This window comes from Thamnophis elegans, chromosome Z, assembly GCF_009769535.1.
Source record: "Thamnophis elegans isolate rThaEle1 chromosome Z, rThaEle1.pri, whole genome shotgun sequence".
In the NCBI taxonomy this organism is placed as follows: domain Eukaryota; kingdom Metazoa; phylum Chordata; class Lepidosauria; order Squamata; family Colubridae; genus Thamnophis; species Thamnophis elegans.
The window spans coordinates 4,160,862-4,180,590 of NC_045558.1; the positions used below are offsets into that span (position 1 = coordinate 4,160,862).

Below are 19,729 nucleotides of genomic sequence, written 5' to 3' on the forward strand. Positions count from 1 at the left end.
GGGACTCAAGGATCTTGCACATAGGGGGAAGGGGGAGGGGAAGAAAAAGAAAGGAGGAGGAATGGAAGGAGGGGAGAGAAAGAGAAGAAAGGGGGGGGAAAGGAGGAATGGAAGGAATGAGGGGAGAGAAAAAGAAGAAATGGGGAGGGACAGGAGAGGAAGGGAAAAGGGGGGGCGGAAGAGTGGAAGTTTACATTGTATATAAATAGAGCAAACCTCACTCCTTTTTCGCACTGATGATGTTACCTAGTTGGGTCATGAAACGTCTGCAAGAACACCATCAAGCTCAGGGAGCATCGAGGACCTCACATTCCTCCTCCCTGCAACCCCCCCTCCCTTTTAACATTGATGATGTTACCTAGCTGGGTCATGAAACGTCTTCAACAAAACAACCAACTCAAGAGACCACCAGTGGTGGGATTCAAATAATTTAACAACCGGTTCTCTGCCATAATGACCAGCTGGGTATGCATAGCTCGGTGGTCATGTGACAATGTGGCCGTGGCCAACTCAGGTCAATGGGCGCTTCGCCTTAGCTGTGACAATGTCATAAGGGTTAACCGGAGAGGCAGTTTCTGTAAGCAGGGCAATAAAGATGAAGCTAGAAGCAACACCAGAATGTTTCCTTCCTGCCTTCCTTACAGGATTAGCCCTGTGAAGTGGGGAAAAAAACAAAATAAGATTTCTTCCAACAACCGGTTCTCCGAACTGCTTAGAAAGTTACGAACCGGTTCTCTCGAATAGGTGCGAACCGGCTGAATCCCATCACTGGACTGCACAGAATGAATGGATGGATGGATGGATGGATGGATGGATGGATGGATGGATGGATGGATGGATGGATGAATGGTTCATTGAATGAAGGAACAGACAAATTCGTATATTCCCATCTCCCTGTTTTTGTCTTACAGGCCGTAAATGATCAGCCCTTATGACCAACATGAGCTGGAGTTTCCTCACCCGCCTGCTGGAAGAAATCCACAACCACTCCACTTTTGTGGGGAAGATCTGGTTGACTGTCCTCATCGTCTTCCGCATCGTCCTGACAGCCGTGGGTGGCGAGTCCATCTACTCGGACGAGCAGAGCAAGTTCACCTGTAACACCAAACAGCCGGGCTGTGACAACGTCTGCTACGATGCCTTCGCCCCGCTTTCTCACGTCCGCTTCTGGGTCTTCCAGATCATCATGATATCCACCCCGTCCGTCATCTACTTGGGCTACGCCATCCACCGGATCGCCAGGTCCTCGGAGGAGGAGAAGAAGAGGTTCCGGAGCTTCAAGAAGAAGAAGAAGCAGTTCGTCCTCAACTGGCAGGCGTCCCACCACCTGGAAGACTCCTTGGGCGCCGAGGAAGAGCCCATGATCTCCGAGGAGATGGTGGAGAACGAAGAGAAGGAGAAGACCAAGGAAGAGGAGAAGAAGAAGGGGCAGAAGCACGATGGCCGGAGACATATCCAAGAAGAAGGGCTGATGAAGATCTACGTCTTTCAGCTCCTCACCAGGGCCTCCTTGGAAGTCTGCTTCCTGATAGGCCAATACATGCTGTACGGTTTTGAAGTCCGGCCCTACTATCTTTGCACCCGTGACCCTTGCCCCCACAACGTTGACTGCTTTGTGTCCAGGCCCACAGAGAAGACCATCTTCCTCCTGGTGATGTACGTGGTCAGCTGCCTTTGTCTCTTGCTCAACCTGGCGGAGATGTGCCATCTGGGCATCGGTACCATCCGGGACGCCATTCGCGAGCGGAAGATCCACAGCTTCCGGCAGCCGCCGTACAATTACGCTGCCTACCCCAAGAACATCTCCTGCCCGCCCGAGTACAACTTGGTGGTCAAGTCGGACAAACCGGCCAAGGTCCCCAACAGCCTGATGGCCCACGAGCAGAACTTGGCCAACGTGGTCCAGGAGCAGCAGTGCACCAGCCCCGACGATAACATCCCCCCCGATCTGTCGACCCTCCATAAACACTTGCGGGTGGCTCAGGAGCAGCTGGACATCGCGTTCCAGAGCTACAACAGCACTCAGGGGCACAGCCAGCCCTCCAGAACCAGCAGCCCTGGCTCCAGTGGATCCATGGCGGAGCAAAACCGGGCCAACATCGCGCAAGAGAAGCATGGGGCCAAGCCCAAAACCAGTTCGGAGAAGGGTAGCGTCAACGGCAAAGACGGGAAAAACTCCGTATGGATTTAGGAAGGAGGAACAGGTCAAAGGGTCCTTTGCGTCGGGGAGGTGGTGGTGGGTCTCTTCTTTGCTGGCGAGAAGGCGGCTGAAGTGAGACACCAACTGGTAGTCCACCAGAGGCCTTTTCTCGATCCCTTTGCTTGGTCGATCCCATCTTTCATTTTCTGGGCAAAGCAGAATCTTTGCGCTAGAAGTCCGTGCGAGAAAAAATCCACCCTTGAGGTTTAGCATTGCTCTTCCAGGGAAGATTCAAACCAGATGCTGGATGGCAAGACGGATCCTTTGACCCGAGGCTCCGGCGAGACCAGAAGAAACAGAATTAAATTCCTGTCGATAAAACTTTGGCCCAAAAGCCCAGTTTCTCAACCTGCCTTGACGGTTGGGGAATCTCAGGTATAATCCCCCTTTTGAAACAGGTGGCATTTACCGCGTTATCCTTCTATGTCTCCTTGTCCTCTTTGCTTGTCCGAGGTTTCCATTTCTTCCTTCTGACAAGCTGCCTTTAAAAAGAAAAATTAACGAACCAGAGTTTTCCCTCTTCTTTATTTTGATCTTTGCTTCCTATCGAGAACAGGATTGCTTCTCCCAACTTATTGCCAAATAATTTAGATGATGAGTCTTTTTTTTTTTTGAAGTTGGGCTTGAGAAAGGGTGCATTGGAGGGTTTTTTAAAATCTTTTTTTTTTTACCACTTTTCCCCTGTCTCTCCTGCCCTGTGATTGTGGTAAGATGGGAACGTGGTTTAAATAAATGACATCTGTTGCTCACGAAAAAGACCCCATCACATGTGGATGGTGGCCTGCCGTAGACCTCTCTGTTAGGATTTTCCTCCCGCGCTAAGCAATTGTGGGGTTGAACCATAACGTCTCTTCCTGGTGGATGGAAGATTTCTTTTGAGGGCACAAATAATCCCAAACTGAATTAATTTCCAGGTCCTTGGAAGGAAGGCAAAATCTGGAGATGTTCCCAAAGTGTTGTAGTTCTAAATCGCGGGCCGAATCCGTTGAAGGGTAGATTTTAAAATTGAAAACTTAACGTAAGTGTGACTAGAGATAACATTAACCTGCAACTTTGGCGGTGGGGTTCACTGCAAAACGATTTCTGGAAAGCAAACTTGGTTTTCTCCTAAGAAAATGGGGCCATTTTCTGGGGTTGGCTTCAGCTACATTGTGCTTTTGGGGATGAATGGCATTTTATCTTTATTTTCCCTCCTACGCAACTCCCCTGAGAAATGAGTTCCAGGAGAGAGGGAGGACGTTTCATGAAGGATTGCGCCCTGCCAAAGGTTGCAGTGTGAGGAAAATGAATTTAGTTGCTGTAAAGCCGTTTTTCTAAGCCTTGAAGATGGTAGACTTCAACTCCCAGAATTCTCCAGCCGGCAGGAGAACAATAGAAAACGTCTTCACTGAATCTTTGTGGGAAAAGGTTAACACTAAAATAAGATAGCCAGGGCTTGGACGAGATATCTTGTATGGAGATAGGATGCTTCTCTAAATGCCTGCCCATTTCATTCTTCCGTACGGCTTTATAAATGTTATATGTAGCCCAGGAAGAGCCTTGATCCTTGAGACCAATATTCACTTAGTCTCGTCTTCTAGCCAGATGTCCTGGATGAAGTAAAACGTACGTTCTCCTCTGTGGCTGACATGAATATCATGACTCGTAATAACAGAGGTTCTAAATGAAATCAAGGTTTCCTCTTGATGGCTTCACGCGGGCACGTAGAGCAGCATTCCTCACCCTTGGTAGCTTGGATATATGTGGGCTTCAATGCCGGGAATGTCCGCAGCTGGAGAACTCTGGGTGTTGAAGTCCATTCATCGTGGCTGGAGAGTTCTAGAACTTGAAGTCCCATGTGTGTTAAAAGTTGCTGAGCTTCAGAAACAGTGATGGGAACGATAAGGAAGGTGTCTTGGACCAGAGTGCAAGAGGATATGCGCAAGCAATTCAAATACTTCCTGCATTCAAATAAAGGGGGAGTTCTTACACTTTCCCTACAAAGAGTGTTCATGTTAGGCCTGCATTTCTGAACCTTAGCAATGTGAAGGCTGGTGGACTTCAACTCCCAGAATTCCTCACCCTGGCTGGGGAATTCTGGGAGTTGAAGTCCACACCTCTTCAAGTGGTCACAGTCTTGATGATCATACTGATCTGGAAATAGGTTTTTTTGAGTATAATTCATTTGCTACTGTTTTCTTCCAGAACGTTTTGTGTCTCCTTGTCTAGATCTACATCTCTCAGGGGTTTTACAGCTCCCGTTTTAAGTCCTCCATAATGAAGTGTGATCCTGCTTGGCTCTTGAGATCAGCCAAGAGAGACTTAGTTTCTGCTTATTCAATCTCCATAAACCTGCTCCTAACATCACTAAGACCAATAAAGCCCTTCTGCACTGAAATCCTATGTCAACTGGGAATTATGGACCTTGGGGCTAGGGTAGGAGGTTGGACTAGAAGATCTCAACAGTCCTTTCCAACCCTATTATTCCATGTTGGGGGGAAAAACAGCCTTAAATGTTATTTTATCCACTGCCAAAACACAGGTCTCCATTTTCACTCCATGAATTTGTATATTGCACAGAGTTAGCCCTCCAGATTGATGCTCACCAGGAGGTGAAGACCTCAGGAATTGGAAAATGGTTGCAAGCCTCAGTCGCAGGAGGAGGTCTTTAAGACGTCTTTATGGAGTCCACAGTTTCATGTGTTTCGTGTACATAACATGAAGTGTCAGTCCTGAGACCCATTTGGTAATTTTCAAGAAGGTTCCACTGACTTTTAGACCACCGAGATGCCATCGTGAGATTCGTTGAACACCTCAGGTACGATAAGAAGCTAAGTGGCCTCAAGAAGACAGATCTCGCCTGTTGCTACAAATCTATCCTGAGCTCATCCCAAGGGAGAATAAGAATGTTCAGATAAATAAGAATTAATTTCTGAAGGAAAAATACTTTCTTCCAATGGAACTTAAGAAAAATCTTATGTTTACAACTCTGCAGTGGGCAGAAACAGGTCTCTCTCACTCCTACTCATCCCAAAATGAAGATGTAGCAGTGGAGAATTTTATTAAAAATTACTTTAGAAACTCTGTTTTTGATGTCAGGTTTGAAAAACAAGCATCTTGGGAGGCCTTGTTTTCAAAAGAATAATTCAGCTTTGCCTAGATTGGTCCTGGATGAAAATCATAATTAAAAACAAGCCTACGTTTATGGACAAAAAATCAGAACTGTTCAAAATAAGGTGGTCCACAGGTACATTTTGTGAGGGGTCAAAACCCCAATTCTGCAATTTAGTTTGCCAGGCTGATCAGGATTCTAGGATTGAAGAGAGACAACTTGGAGATCAATGTATGGACAGTATTAAAAACACACACACACAACTTATAGTGAAGGCAATACTATCTTTACCTGATTTAACTTACCTCCTTTTTCTTCATCGATTATCGGATGATGTCCTTCACAAAAAGTCTTGAAGAAAAGGCCATGTTGGTGGAATTAAGTGAATAATTTTTTTTAAAAACAGGATCCTTTTGTTTAAGGAAGTGTGTACAAATCAGCATTGTGTTTGTTTAGACTGGGATGGCAGGGTAAAAAAAAAATCTGTAATTGTTGGCTGTGTCTAGATCGATGCATTCAGAGTCGCCTTCAACCGTGAGATGGGCAGCAAATAAATTGGATTATAATATAATAATGTGCACCACATAATTAAATCCCTGCATTCTGTTATCCTGAATCTTTAGCTGTTAAAAGAGTTTGATACCCAATGCATGGGGAGACATCATACGTCAGAAGACAGAACCAACAATGTTTTTAAGACTCTTCTTATATATGCCTGCAGTGTTTAAAAAAAAAAGCAAATTACTGAAAGATTAATCTATAATAATGGCAAAAAAAAATTTTTTAACAGTAACTGTTCCAGTCAGCAGTTGTGCTCTCCAAACTGTAAGGATTTTAATCTGGATGTGGTGGTTTTGAGATACCAGCATGTTTCCTCCACTTTTGAGCAGGGAAGACACCACAACTCTTCCCTTTCGACAACTGCACAACCAAAGCCTACACACACACACACAAACATACACACACACTGCCATTTGTGTTCCATTCCGCTGGGAAATACTTGAAATTAACTAAATAGCCATAACAAATCTATGCTGTTAACAGAGTTTTGACCTCTCTCTTTTTTATTTTTATTTTTCTTATACATTTTCCTCGTTTGCCAATTGTGTAAGAAACCCACTTTGGCTGCGTTCACACAACATGTTTCAACGTTATAGAAACCGGCTGTGTTAACACCTCCTTAAATTTGCCGAACATGAATTTAGAGGAATTCTCCTAGGTTTGAAGTGTGGAAATCCACCTGGTGAGATTAAAGATTCTTGAGAATTATTATCTGAGCTGAGAAAATGGATGAATTTGTCATATTAAATCTTTTGTGTGAACGCAGCCAGAAACTATGTTGTAGATCCCTAATATGTTTCATTGTAAATGCTATTTACAAGTTGTATGTGGAACCATTATTTACAAACAGTAAACACTTTTGGATGTTCAGTGTTCAGTACTAATAAAAACGGAACAAAATGTTCCTTTTGTTTCATCATATTCCGGATGTGGTGGTGCATTTATTTAGGGGAAAGGTTTTTCTAAGTATTGCATAGAATCAGATTTCCCAAACTTTGCCAATTTACTGCATCTTGAGTGTCTCTGTGATTTTTTTCATGCTGCCCCAAAGAATAACTAGCAGTTTCAATAGAAATAAGAATAAAAATGGAAAGAAACAAATAAAGGTTTTCATTTCATTCTTGAATAGCCACAACTGCTAACAGACTGACGAGAGATATAAAAGAGTTAGATAGTGGATTGGGTGGATAGGTAGGTAAGATGATTAGATAAAGATGGATGGATGGAAGGGTGGGATAGACAGTTAGATACAGACAGACAGATGGATGGCTGAGCCATGGTGGTGCAGAAGTTAGAATGCAGCATTGCAGGAAAACTCTGCTGACTGCAAGCAGTTCGATCCTTACCAGCTCAAGGGTGATTCTGACTTTCATCCTTCCAAGGTCAGTAAAATGAAGATCCACATTGTTAAGTGCATTGTAAACCATTTCATAGTGCATAGTAAAGCACTATGAAGCAGTATATAAGTGTAAGTGCTACTGAGATGATGGATGGATGGATGGACAGACAGACATTGATTCACGCACCTCTTGGGCAGTATACAACTCTGGAATCAGAGTTGTATACTGCCCCCCCCCCATTCACTTTACAGGTAGTTGGTCATAAGTTGAGGACTTATTTTTCCATTGCTAAGATTTTCCATTGCTAAGCACACAAAACGTCACACCCATTTTCCATTGCTAAGCACACAAAACGTCACACCCATTTTACAACCTTTGGCACCTTTGTTGATAAGCAAATCACCATAGTTATTGAGCGACTCATGTGGTGTTTAAGTAAATCCAGGTCTCTCCATTAAGTATTGCTCGTTGGAAGCCAGCTGGGAAAGTTGCAAAGGGAGATCCTATGATCCCGAGACACTACAACCATTGTAAATAATGCTGGTTTTCCTAGTGCCTAAATTTTGATCACATCATCCGTGGGGCGGGTGCAATGATCATAAAGTCTCAGGGCCAGTCATAAATCATTTTTGAGTACTGTTGTGACTAAGCAGTCATGCTCATTTTATCACTGCCAAAAAGCAAGCTTTGTCAAACAAAAAATTAAAAATTTAAAGTGGAGGGGGGGGAAAAGTTTGCTGGTGTTGGAAGAAATGTCCATCTGGGTTCAGCTCCAAGTGGGGACAAAGACCCTGGAAACACGGAGGCTGCTTGGAAAGATGGTTTAATGGTGGACAGGACCACATGGCTTGAGGTCCTGGGCAATCAAACACGGGGGGGGGGGAGAGGGGGAGGTATATATATTTCTAACTTCCTACACTGGGTTTGAGTTTCCCTGATTATGGAAATTCAATATAGATCAAGGGTGTTCAACCTTAGCAATTTGTCTGGGAATCCTGAGATTTGAACTGCACAATTCTTAAAGTTGCCAAGATTGGCCACCTCTGCTGTAGAAAGGGGAAAAAAATTCATAGGATTAATTCTGACAGCTTCCTTCCACCATCTAGTCAGAGCTGAGGAAGCCTATTGGAAACATCTTCAAAAAAAAAGCCAGAAAGTTCACTTGCCTCTTGAAGAAAAAGCACCTGTGGGACTTCTCTGCATTCTGCCCAAAGCACTATAAGGAAAGACAAACTGTCTGTGTACAGATCGTCCTTACGGCCACAACTGAGCCCAACGTGAAAGTTGCTAAGTGAGACATTTGCGTGTTTGTTTTATTTTCTGACCTCTTTCTCCCCCCCCACCTCCCAGCCGAGTTCGTAACACAATTGTTAAGTTAATCTGGCTTCCACATTGACTTTGCTTGTCAGAAGGTCACAAAATTGGGATCATATGACCTTGTGACGAAGCAACTGTCGTAATAAATATGAACCAGTTGCCAAGCTGACTGAATTTTGATCCGCCTGACCATGGGGATAACACAATGGTCATTAGCATGAAAAGCAGTCATAAGTCACTTTCGTAAATGCTGTTGTAAACTTCAAATGGTCATTAAATGAACTGTTGTCCCAAAGGTGCTTTCCAAGAAGCAACTGGACGTTTTTTCCCCCCTCGAAGACATTTCACTTTCCACCCAAGAAGCTTCATCAGTTCTGATTGGAAGATGGAGGGGATGGTAGGATGCTGTCAAAACTAATCCTTACACACACACTCCCCACATTCATTCAGAACTAAAGCTTCTTGGATGAGAAGCAAAAAGTCTTCAAGGAAAAACAGAGGCCCGGTTGCCGTTGGAAGAAGCACCTCTGGAACAGCCATAGCTTGGATCACTGAGAATCTCCAGATATTTTCTATGCCATGTATTGGAAGAGATCCACTATCTGTTTTTCTCCAGACAGCCTAACTAAATGATGATACTTGCTGTCTGGAGAATTCTGGGAGTTAAAAGTCCACAAGTCTTAAAGTTGCCAAGTTTGAAGACATCTGCCCTAGACATTGGTATTTGAACATAGTATTTCTCACATTTAAAGGTTGATATGTTTTACTAATCTATGTGAAATGTTAATATGCGATAAAATAAGTCTTTGGAATAAAGGCCCCAAGTCGCTTCCGCATTCAGTACGTGGATGGCAGGGACCGGAAGGACCACTCGGCCAATGATGAGCCACCTGCGGAGCTTGGCCACACCCCTTTGCGTCAGTTGGCCAAGGAACGAACTAAAGGGGCCTCCGCGCTTGCGCACTTGACTAAAGCGGCCTCACGCCCTTTCGCTCCACCCTCGACCATACACAAGATGGCGGCGCCGAGGTCTTTTCCAGGTCCTTGGGCGCTCTCCGCCAGGCCGCCATGCTGGTGAGGGCGAGCGCGGCGCTGCGGCGGGGTCTCCCGCGGAATTTGCACTCGGGTGGCGGCGGCGGCGACATAAGGTTCACCGCCGTTTGCTTCCCGTTGAGCCACCGCGCGCTCCTCCGCTTGCAAGGCCCCGAGACGCTCCCTTTCCTCCAAGGACTCCTCACCAATGACGTGACCCCTTTCGAAGAGGTGGGCGGAGCCGCGCCGCGCGCGCTTTACGCACACGCCCTCAACGTCCAGGGGAGGTGCCTCTATGACGTCATCGCGTACAGGTGCGTACGGTTACTCCTCAGCCGGGGCCGGAATGCGACGCTCGTCATCCGCCGCCATCTGCGGCAGGGGACGATGGGAGTTGTAGTGAAGGGCTCGTTTCCGAGCTCTGGGAAAGACGGGTGGCTGAGGGCCACGTAGAATGGGCTTTGTAATACTTGCAATATGGGTTTTGTAGTACTGTTGCAATAACTAAAATGGGTTTTTCTTGCATTGTAATTTGCCTTATTTCTCAAGGCAAATGAAAACACAAGGAAACTCTTTGGAGTTAGCCAGTGCAAAAGTACTACGAAACCCATATTGCAGGTATTACAAAGCCCATTCTACGTGACACTAAAATGCATATGAAAAAGAAGACTTTCATGAATTCCCTTCGTCTTTCTTGCTTTCTAGTTGTTTTGTATTATTTTCTAATCTTTTTATTTTATTTTGCTGAAAGCCATCCAGTGTTGACATAGCTAGAAGCCCACTCCGTTTTAATGCTGATGATGTTACCTAGTTGGGTTAGGAAAGGTCTGTAAAACAACAACCAAGCTCGGAGAGGACCAAGGACCCCAGATCACCATCTTCCTCCTCCTGCTCCTCCTCTTGTCCACCAACTCCACTCCAAGAACTGAATGATGTTCCCTAGCTGGGTTCTGAAACATTTGCAAGCAAAGCACCTAGATCAGAAACCACCAAGCAATCCCTAAACACAGTACCTTTTCATAACACATTGGCCTATTCTTCTGCAGGAAACAGCCTAAGATTGTTAGCACATTATCTTACCGGGAGAGGAACTTGCACTAAAGAGCAGGGATCTCCAAATTTGGCAACTTTTAAGACTAATGGACTCCCAGAATTCCCCAGCTAACTGAGGGAATTTTTATTTAGCAGACAATAAAACATTGGACACTGTAACAATCCTGGCTGTGTCTTTGTCATAAATACTAAAATGTAAGATAGATATCATATAAACCTTGCTTATTTACATTTGGTCTATTCAGTATTTACAAATATAAAGACACCCTACTACTATCTGTATTGTTTTCAAGTTTATCTTATCCACTTTCAGTCTGTTACATACATAATACTAATCTTAATCGTTTCTTATTTTAGAACCTTCCTTTCTGTTCCAACTATCGATAAAATTTACTCCAGATCTTGTAGTATTCTGTTTCACCTTTTCAAAGGTATTCTGGGAATTGAAGTCCACCAGTTTTAAAATCACCAGGTTTGGAAGCCCCCTGCTTGGGGGAGGGAGGAAATAGAATTAGATTTCCCCACGAAGGTTGCCAAATTCTTCCTTTCGGTTTTCAGGCTCCATGAAAACAAGCAAGAAGAACCGCGCGTCTTGTTGGAATGCGATGCGGGTCTCCTGGACTCCTTCCGGAAACACCTGAAGCTCTATAAGATCCGCAGGAAATTAGACATCTCCCCCTGTCCTGACCTCTCTGTCTGGGCCGTCGTTCCAAAAGAACCATCAGACAGTTTGCAACAGGCTGGCAAAGCGGTGATTCTAACTGCAGATCCCAGAGTGAAGATTATGGGTTGGAGGCTGATTGCCCACAAGGATGTCAACCCTCTGGAGATCGTCCCCGGAGGCCAGCTTGGAGAGCTGAAGGATTACCACCGGCACAGGTATCAACAAGGTAAGAGTGCCCTGCCGCCAGTCATTATAGGAAGCTGAATGGCAATGTGGAAAGTTTCAGTTTAATAAATTTATATGTCACCCAATCCCGAAGGACTCCAGGCGGCTTACATAAAAGACAATTTTAGAAATGCTAAAAAGTTTAAAAGGTAGAAGACAAAGCAGGTTAAAACACAACACACACTCAACCGTAGTGGGGCTGGACCTCATTCAAGAGGTCAACAGCCCCAGGCCTGCCGGAAAAGCCAGGTCATGATAGACTTTCTGAAGGCTGCGAGAGTGGGGAGGGTCTGGATCTCTGGGGGTAGATCGTTCCATAGGGCTGGAGCAGCTACAGAGAAGGGCCTCCCCCGAGGAGCCGCCAAATGACATTGTCTAGTTGACGGCACCCGGAGAAGGCCCATCCTGTGAGATCTTATCGGACGCTGGGAAGTGTGTGGCAGAAGACGGTCCTGTAGATATCCAGGCCCTAAGCCATGTAGGGCTTTAAAGGTGATAACCAGAACCTTGAAGTGTGTTCGGAGACCGATCAGGAGCCAGTGCAGCTCGCGGAGGATGGGTGTAACATGGGTGTATCTAGGTACACCCAGTATCGCTCGCGTGGCTGCATTCTGGACCAGTTGTAGTCTCTGAACGTATTTCAGGGGCAGCCCCATGTAGAGCGTGTTGCAGTAGTCGAGTCTTGAGGTGACGAGGTCATGAGTGACCATTCGAAGTGCCTCCTGGTCCAGGTAGGGCCGCAACTGGTGCACCAGGCGAACCTGGGCAAAAGCTCCCCTGGTCACAGCTGACAAATGGTGTTCTAATGTCAGCTGTGGGTCCAGGAGGACACCCAAGTTGCGGGCCTTCTCTGAGGGGCGTAAAATTTCACCCCCCAGGCTTAGGGATGGAGTATCTGGACTATCCTTGGGAGACAACATCCATAGCCACTCGGTCTTGTCAGGGTTGAGTGCAAGCTTGTTCATTCCCATCCAGACCCTAACAGCTTCCAGGCACTGGCACATCACTTCCACCGCTTCACTGAGTTGGCACGGGGTGGACAGATACAACTGGGTATCGTCCGCATACTGATGATATTTAATCCCGTGCCGGCGAATGATCTCACCCAGCGGCTTCATGTAGATATTAAATAGGAGGGGGGACAGGACTGAGCCCTGTGGCACCCCGTATTTAAGGGCCTAGGGGTTGACCGCTGTCCTCCAACCAATACCGACTGCGACCTGCCAGAGAGGTAAGAGGAGAACCACCGCAAGACGGTGCCTCCCACTCCCACCTCTTCTAGCCGTCGCAGAAGGATACCATGGTCGATGGTATCGAAGGCCGCTGAGAGGTCAAGGACCACCAGGATAGAGGACTGTCCTCTATCCCTGGCTCGCCAGAGATCATCGGTCAGCGCGACCAAAGCAGTTTCGGTGCAGTAACCAGGACTGAAACCAGACTGAAAGGGATCTAGATAATCCGTTTCATCCAAGGTCCGTCGGAGTTGAAAGGCCACCACTTTCTCAACAACCTTCCCTACAAAAGGGAGATTGGAGACTGGACGATAGCTTTTAAGGACAGCTGGGTCGAGAGAAAGCTTCTTAAGGGGGGGTCTCACCACCGCTTCCTTCAAAGCCTGCGGGAAAGATCCCTCCCGAAGAGAGGTGTTCACAATCTTCTGGATCCAGCCTCGTGTCACCTCCCTGCTGGTCGAAACCAACCAGGAGGGACACGGGTCCAGCAAACAGATGGCGGCACTCATCGCTCCCATGACCTTGTCCACTTCCTCAGGAGTGACAAGCTGGAACTCACTCCACAAAATTTGATCAAGACCCTCCCTCGGCATCTCTACTGGCACTGTCCAAATGGAGTCTAGGTCTGTCCGAATCTGAATGACATTGTCCGACAGAAACTGGGCAAATTCCTCAGCTCTTCCCTGTAAGGGTTCCTCTGCATCCCTCCCTTTAAGGAGGGAGCGGGTTATCCTAAACAAGGCAGCCGGGCGAGATTCTGCGGACGCAATAAGAGCGGGAAAATGAGCACATTTTGCCACCCGTATCGCCACTAGATAAGTCCTAGTGAAGGCTCTTAGTAGTGTTCGGTTGGATTCGGAGTTAATAGCCCTCCAGCGTCGCTCTAGGCGTCTCTTTTGGCGCTTCATCTCCCGAAGTTCCTCGGTAAACCAAGGTGCCCTCCTGGATCCACTGCTGCGGAGAGGCCGCAAAGGCGCAATCTGGTCCAATGCCTCAGCCACTGCTGTGTTCCCGTGGCACGACAAAACCGCGCTCGACTAAAGTGCGCCCGATTAAACCGCATCGCTGACGTCATCCACAGGGCGACAACAGTGAGCGCGGAGAAAGAAGGGCGCTTTAAATAGCGCTTTGAAAGCAAGCCAATTCAACTTAAGGTAAGGGTTAGGTTTAGGGTTAGGTTAAGGGTTAGGGTTAGGGTTAGGGTTAGGGTTAGGTTAAGGGTTAGGGTTAGGTTTAGGGTTAGGCTAAGGCTTAGGATTAGGTTTAGCGTTAGGTTAAGGGTTAGGTTAAGGGTTAGGTTTAGGATTAAGTTTAGGGGGGTTAGGGTTAGGTTTAGGGGTTAATTTTATGTTTAGCATTTACAGCGTGCTTTTTTCTCCGCGCTGTTGTCGCGCTGTGATGACATTAGCTAGGCGGTTTTGTCGAGCGCCCTTTAGTCAAACGCGGTTTTGTGGTGGAACCCTATGTTCCAGGCAGCGACCAAGGACTCAGACGGATTGTGGGCAAGGGAGTCAGGTATCTCTCCAAGCTCCGTCTGAAATCCCAATGGGTCCATCAGGCACCTGGGGCAGAACCATTTAATCGGCTCCACCTCCCTGCAGTGGGGGAGCAGCTTCCGAAAATCAAGCCTCAACAGGAAGTGATCTGACCATGACAAGGGCGAGATCTCAATCCCCTTTAGTTCCAGGTCACGTCTCCACTGCCCCGAGAGAAACACAAGGTCGAGTGTGTGCCCCGCCGTATGAGTCAGACCCTGAATTACCTGGGTCAAGTCCATGGTTGCCATGGAAGCCATGAACTCCTGGGCCCCGTCAGAGCATTCACCAAGAGATGGCAGGTTGAAGTCCCCCAGTACTATAAGTCTGGGGGGTTCCACCACAAATGCGCGCACAACAAAAGCGCGCCTGACTAAACCGCGGTGTCTAAAGCGCGGTGACAAAACCGCGCGACGAATGAGCGACTAATTAGCCCTAAAGCACGCCGACAAAAGCGCACCGACAGAAGCGCGCTGTAACGTAACCCTCAACCTAACCCTCAACCTAACCCTAAACCTAACTGTAAATCTTACCTTAAATGAAATCGCGCTTCTGTCGGCGCGCTGTTGTCGGCGCGCTGTTGTCGGCGCGCTTTTGAAATCGCGGTTTTAGCGCCGCGGTGTTGTCGGCGCGCTTATGACGTTCGCGCTTTTGACGGGTCACGGTCTGGGGAACTCAACCGCCAGTCCGGCTACTGACTCTAGGAGCGCAGGCAGGGCTGTGGTGACACAGCTGGGAGGTAGGTACGTCAAAAACAAGCCCACTTGACCCCCCAGGTCCAACTTCACAAGGAGAGACTCACATCCGACAGTCTCCGGAGAAGGGATCTTGCGAGGAACTAATGATTCCCGGATAATAATTGCCATTCCCCCACCCCTTCTGTGGTGTCGTGGTTGGTGGAGTACCTGAAACCCTTCTGGGCATATTTCTGAGAGGGGGACTCCTCCCTCATGGCCCAGCCAGGTTTCAGTAATACATGCCAGGTCTGCTCCCTCGTCTAATATTAAGTCCCGGACGAGAGGAGCTTTATGAATCACAGACCTGACATTTAGCAGCAGCAACCTGAGACCAGGGCCTTGACTTCCCTTGTCGCCTGGTCCTTGAGATGAGCTTACGGGGCCGGAACAAGGGATCGCTGTGACTGTGGTTGATGATGCATTCGGGAGTGGAATTGGGGAAGTGGAACGGAGGGTGGAATGATAGGGTTGGAAGCAGGGGTGGGGTTCCTGCCAGTTCTAAGCTCTTCTACAGAAGAGGTTGCACAAATCTTCAGTGCCGTTTAGAACTGGTTCCAGCTCCCTCCCCCCGCCCATCCGCACATCATCAAGATGAAGAGCGAGAGGAGGAATTCTGGGAGTTGAAATCCACAAGTCTTAAAGCTGTCAAGTTTGAACACCCCTGGGGGTTTTTTGCCTAAAGGGTTATTAGGGGTGCAAGGGTCTTGTAACTTGACAGCTTTAAGACTTGCACACTTCAATGCCAGAGTTCCTGAGCCAACATGACTGGAGGAGGAATTCTGGGAGTTGAAGTCCACAAATCTTAAAGCTGTCAAGTTTGAACACCCCTGGGGGTTTTTTGCCTAAAGGGTTATTAGGGGTGAAAGGGTCTTGTAACTTGACAGCTTTAAGACTTGCACACTTCAATGCCAGAGTTCCTGAGCCAACATGACTGGAGGAGGAATTCTGGGAGTTGAAGTCCACAAGTCTTAAAGCTGTCAAGTTTGAACACCCCTGGGTTTTTTTTTCCTAAAGGGTTAGGGGTGAAAGGGTTTTGTAACTTGACAGCTTTAAGACTTGCGTGCTTCAAATGCCAGAGTTTCTGAGCCAACATTTTGGTTGCTAAGCAAGAGCATTGTTAAGTGAGTTTCACCACATTTTACAAGTTGGCCATGCCCACCTGGTCACATGGCCAGCAAGCCACTCCCACAAAGCAGGCCACACCTACAGAAGAGGTTCTAAAAAAATTTGAAACCCACCACTGGTTGGAAGGGCTCTTGGAGGCCTTTATATAGTCTAGCCCAGTGATGGTGAACCTTTTTTGGCTCCCGTGCCAAAAGTGGGGAGAGCACAGGGGGGTCGTGCGCGGGTGGGCCACACCCATAATGCCATGCGCACGACCCACCAACACACAAATGCACGCGTGACCAGCAGCACCTTCCCTCCACTTTCGGTGCTTTTTTTTCGCCCTCCCCAGGCTCCAGAGGCTTTCTAGGAAACAGCCTCCCTGGATGCCCTCCAGAGGCCTCAGGAGTCTCCGGAGGGCAAAAAACAGACCTATGGGGAACCTGGAAGTTCAGGAATGGTGACTTCCAGTTTGTCCATAAAGCCGATTTTCGACCTCCGGAGCCTTCAGGGAAGCCTCTTGGAGGCTCCGGAGGGCAAAAAACGGTCCTACAAGCAAACTGGAAGTCTGTTCCTGAAGCTCCGGATTGCCCGTAGGGCCGGTTTTTTGCACTCCGGAGGCTTCGAAGAAACTTCTGGAGGGTGAAAAACAGCCCAAAGGGCAAACCGGAAGTCTGTTCCTGAACTTCTGGTTTGCGTGTTAGGTGGTTTTTCATCCTCCGGAGGCCTCAGGAGATTTTTTCCCGCTCCGGAGGCTTCAGGTCTAGACGGTGGTGCTGTGCAATTGTGGCGTGTCTGTTTTAGGATTTTAAAGTTTTTGTGTTTTGTGTTCTGTAGTTCTCTATCTGAAAATATAGAAGATGCTGGTTGGGGGAATCCTGGGAGTTGACGTCCACGCATATTAAAGCTGCTGAGATTGAGAAATATTGCCTTTTTTATTTTCCTTTAAAAAAAGAAACACTGTGTGTTAACTCCTCCTTTTGGTCGATCGCCAGCCCCAAACCGGAGATTAGTATTGAGAAATTTTAGATCAGTGTTTCTCAACCTTGGCAACTTGAAGATGTCCGGACTTCAACTCCCAGAATTCCCCAGCCAGCGAATGCTGGCTGGGGAATTCTGGGAGTTGAAGTCCGGACATCTTCAAGTTGCCAAGGTTGAGAAACACTGCCTTAGATTCACCAGTTCCTCCTACTTTCCCCACAACAACTCTGTGAGGTGGGCTGGGTTGAGAAATTGTTTGGACATAACTGAGTCCAGAATTTCTGTTGCTAAATTAGACAGTGATTCCCCCCTCCCCCCCCCCAGCTCCTCCATTTTACAATCTCCCTTGCCGGAGTTGTTAAATGAATCACTGCCGTTGTTAAGTTAGTCACAAAGTTGTTAAGTGAATCTGGCTTCTCCACTGACTTTGCTTGTTAGAAAGCCACACAAAGGGATCGCTTGACCATGGGGGGATGCTGCAACTTTTGTGAGCGTGAAAAATGGTCGTAAGTCACTTTTTTCAGTGCTGCTGTAACTTTGAACCAGTGGTGAAATTCAATTTTTTTTTTACTACCGGTTCTGTGGGCATGGCTTGGTGGGCGTGGCTTGGTGGGCATGGCAGGGGAAGTTTACTGCAAAATGTCCATTCCCACCCCATTCTGGGGCCAGCCAGAGGTGGCATTTGCCGGTTTCAAGTTCAAGTTTCAAGTCTAATTTTATTTATAGGTCGCCCAATCCCGGAGGTCTCCGGGCGGCTTACAGAGAGGGGAAAGAAAATAAAAGAAAAAATAAAAATAAAATAGACAAGATAAAAACAACACAGATACATTCATTTCAGTCAGGGCTGGACCTCAACAATGTGGTCAACAGCCCCAGGCCTGCTGGAAAAGCCAGGTCTTGGCAGCTTTTCTGAAGCCCATGAGAGTGGGTGAGGTCTGGATTTCTGGGAGTAGTTCGTTCCAAAGGGTCGGGGCAGCCACAGAGAAGGCTCTCCTCTGGGGAGCCGCCAGCCAACATTGTCTGGCTGACGGCATCTGAAGGAGGCGCACCCTGTGGGATCTTACCGGCCGTTGGGAGGAGTGTGGCAGTAGGCGGTCTCGCAGGTTCTCCAAACTACTCAAAGTTTCCGCTACCGGTTCTCCAGAACCTGCTGGATTTCATCCCTGCTTTGAACTGTCACTAAACAAAGCATTTGGAATGCCTGTACTGTTATATCAGTGCAAAGACTTGCTAACATAGTGTTTACTTCCCATGAAATGCTTTTCTGCAGAATTGACTCTCTTGCCGAACCAAAATAATCCTGTAATTCAATGATACCGATTCGTTTTCCTCCAGGTATCCCTGAAGGCGTGAAAGACCTCCCGTATGGGACAGCTTTACCTTTGGAGTCCAACCTGGTTTATCTGAACGGCGTCAGTTTCACGAAAGGCTGTTATATCGGCCAGGAGTTGACGGCTAGGACTCACCACATGGGCGTCATCCGGAAGCGGCTCCTGCCCATTCAGTTCTCACCTCCGATGCCTTTCGAAAGCCTTGCTGAAGGTACCGAAATTGTGGCCGAATCGGGGAAATCGGCTGGAAAATTCCGCGCGGGTGAGAACGAGTTCGGAATTGCCTTGCTACGTTTGGCGGCCACGAAGGGGCCACTGCGGCTCAAAATCTCCAACGATTCGCAAGCAATGGTCACAGCATCCATTCCTACATGGTGGCCTCAACCTGCCAATAAATAGCCGGTCCTTCTACTGAATACGCCTCAAAGTTTATTTTCTTTAGATTCCTCTTCTCACAATTCTGAAAATGAGTGGCTTTGAAAGGGAGAATCCTTTATGATGGTGCCTAGTTTGACATTGATGAAAAACTTTTAAATTTTAGATCATTATTTATTCTCTGACAGTAATATTGTTGTAGCTTCGTCCATGCGCTCTACATGGGGCAGCCCTTGAAGAGTATTCGGAGACTTCAACTGGTCCAGAACGCAGCCGCGCAAGCGATTGTGGGTGCACCTCGGTACACCCACGTTACACCTATCCTCCGCGAGCTGCACTGGTTACCGATCAGTCTCCGGATACGCTTCAAGGTGCTAGTCGTAACTTATAAGGCCCTTCATGGTATTGGATCTGGGTACTTGAGAGACCGCCTGCTGCCAATTATCTCCCACAGACCCATTAGATCTCACAGGGTTGGCCTCCTCCGGGTGCCATCTACCAGCCAATGCCACCTGGCTATTACCCGGGGGAGGGCCTTCTCTATGGCAGCTCCGGCCCTCTGGAATGAACTCCCCGCAGGGATTCGGACCCTCACCTCTCTCCAGGCCTTCCGAAAAGCCGTCAAAACCTGGCTTTGCCGGCAGGCCTGGGGGTGATGAGTTCCCCTCCCCTCTCGACTTGTATGGTTGTGCGACTGCTGTCTACTTTTATTATCTGTATTTTGTCTTTTATGTTCCCCTTTTTTCCCCCCTTGAATTGTTCGCCGCCCTGAGTCCTCCCGGAGAAGGGCGGCATACAAATAATAAAATACCAATACCAATACCAATTCTTCCTCTCATCCTCCCTTTTCTTCCTTCCAGAGAAACAAAACCTAACAATCAAGGACAGATTTTAAACTCCTGTAAGTTTTGCCCAATTTGTCTGACTCTAGATTTATTATCTTGTCTATTT

General features: G+C 47.4%; 2 protein-coding genes across 3 annotated transcripts in view; both read left to right on the plus strand.

Moving 5' to 3' along the window:
* GJC2 (gap junction protein gamma 2) overlaps window positions 1-6,733 on the plus strand; it is a 39,797-nt gene extending 33,064 nt beyond the window's left edge. The window contains exons 2-3 of one of the 2 annotated variants that reach the window (XR_004256774.1): window positions 912-2,575; window positions 4,760-6,733. Coding sequence is in view for 1 of the 2 variants with exons in the window: in XM_032234531.1 (XP_032090422.1) it covers window positions 932-2,191 (1,260 nt within the window). In the remaining variant the exon portion in view is untranslated. Of the gene's footprint in view, window positions 1-911 lie in introns of both variants that reach the window. The other variant, XM_032234531.1, reaches the window with a different exon arrangement.
* Window positions 6,734-9,362: 2,629 nt separating this feature from the next.
* Window positions 9,363-18,819, plus strand: IBA57 (iron-sulfur cluster assembly factor IBA57). The gene is made up of 3 exons (XM_032234588.1): window positions 9,363-9,855; window positions 11,153-11,484; window positions 18,408-18,819. The coding sequence occupies exons 1-3, from the start codon at window positions 9,578-9,580 to the stop codon at window positions 18,800-18,802; spliced, it is 1,005 nt and encodes a 334-aa protein (XP_032090479.1). The 5' UTR covers window positions 9,363-9,577; the 3' UTR covers window positions 18,803-18,819.
* Window positions 18,820-19,729: the final 910 nt, after the last annotated feature.

Excerpts from the sequence above, each read along its gene's own strand:
- IBA57 (XM_032234588.1), top strand. The coding sequence starts at position 9,578 with ATGCTGGTGAGGGCGAGCGCGGCGCTGCGGCGGGGTCTCCCGCGGAAT. Across the intron at positions 9,856-11,152 it reads TATGACGTCATCGCGTACAG|GCTCCATGAAAACAAGCAAG; the intron begins GTGCGTACGGTT and ends TTCGGTTTTCAG. Across the intron at positions 11,485-18,407 it reads CCGGCACAGGTATCAACAAG|GTATCCCTGAAGGCGTGAAA; the intron begins GTAAGAGTGCCC and ends GTTTTCCTCCAG.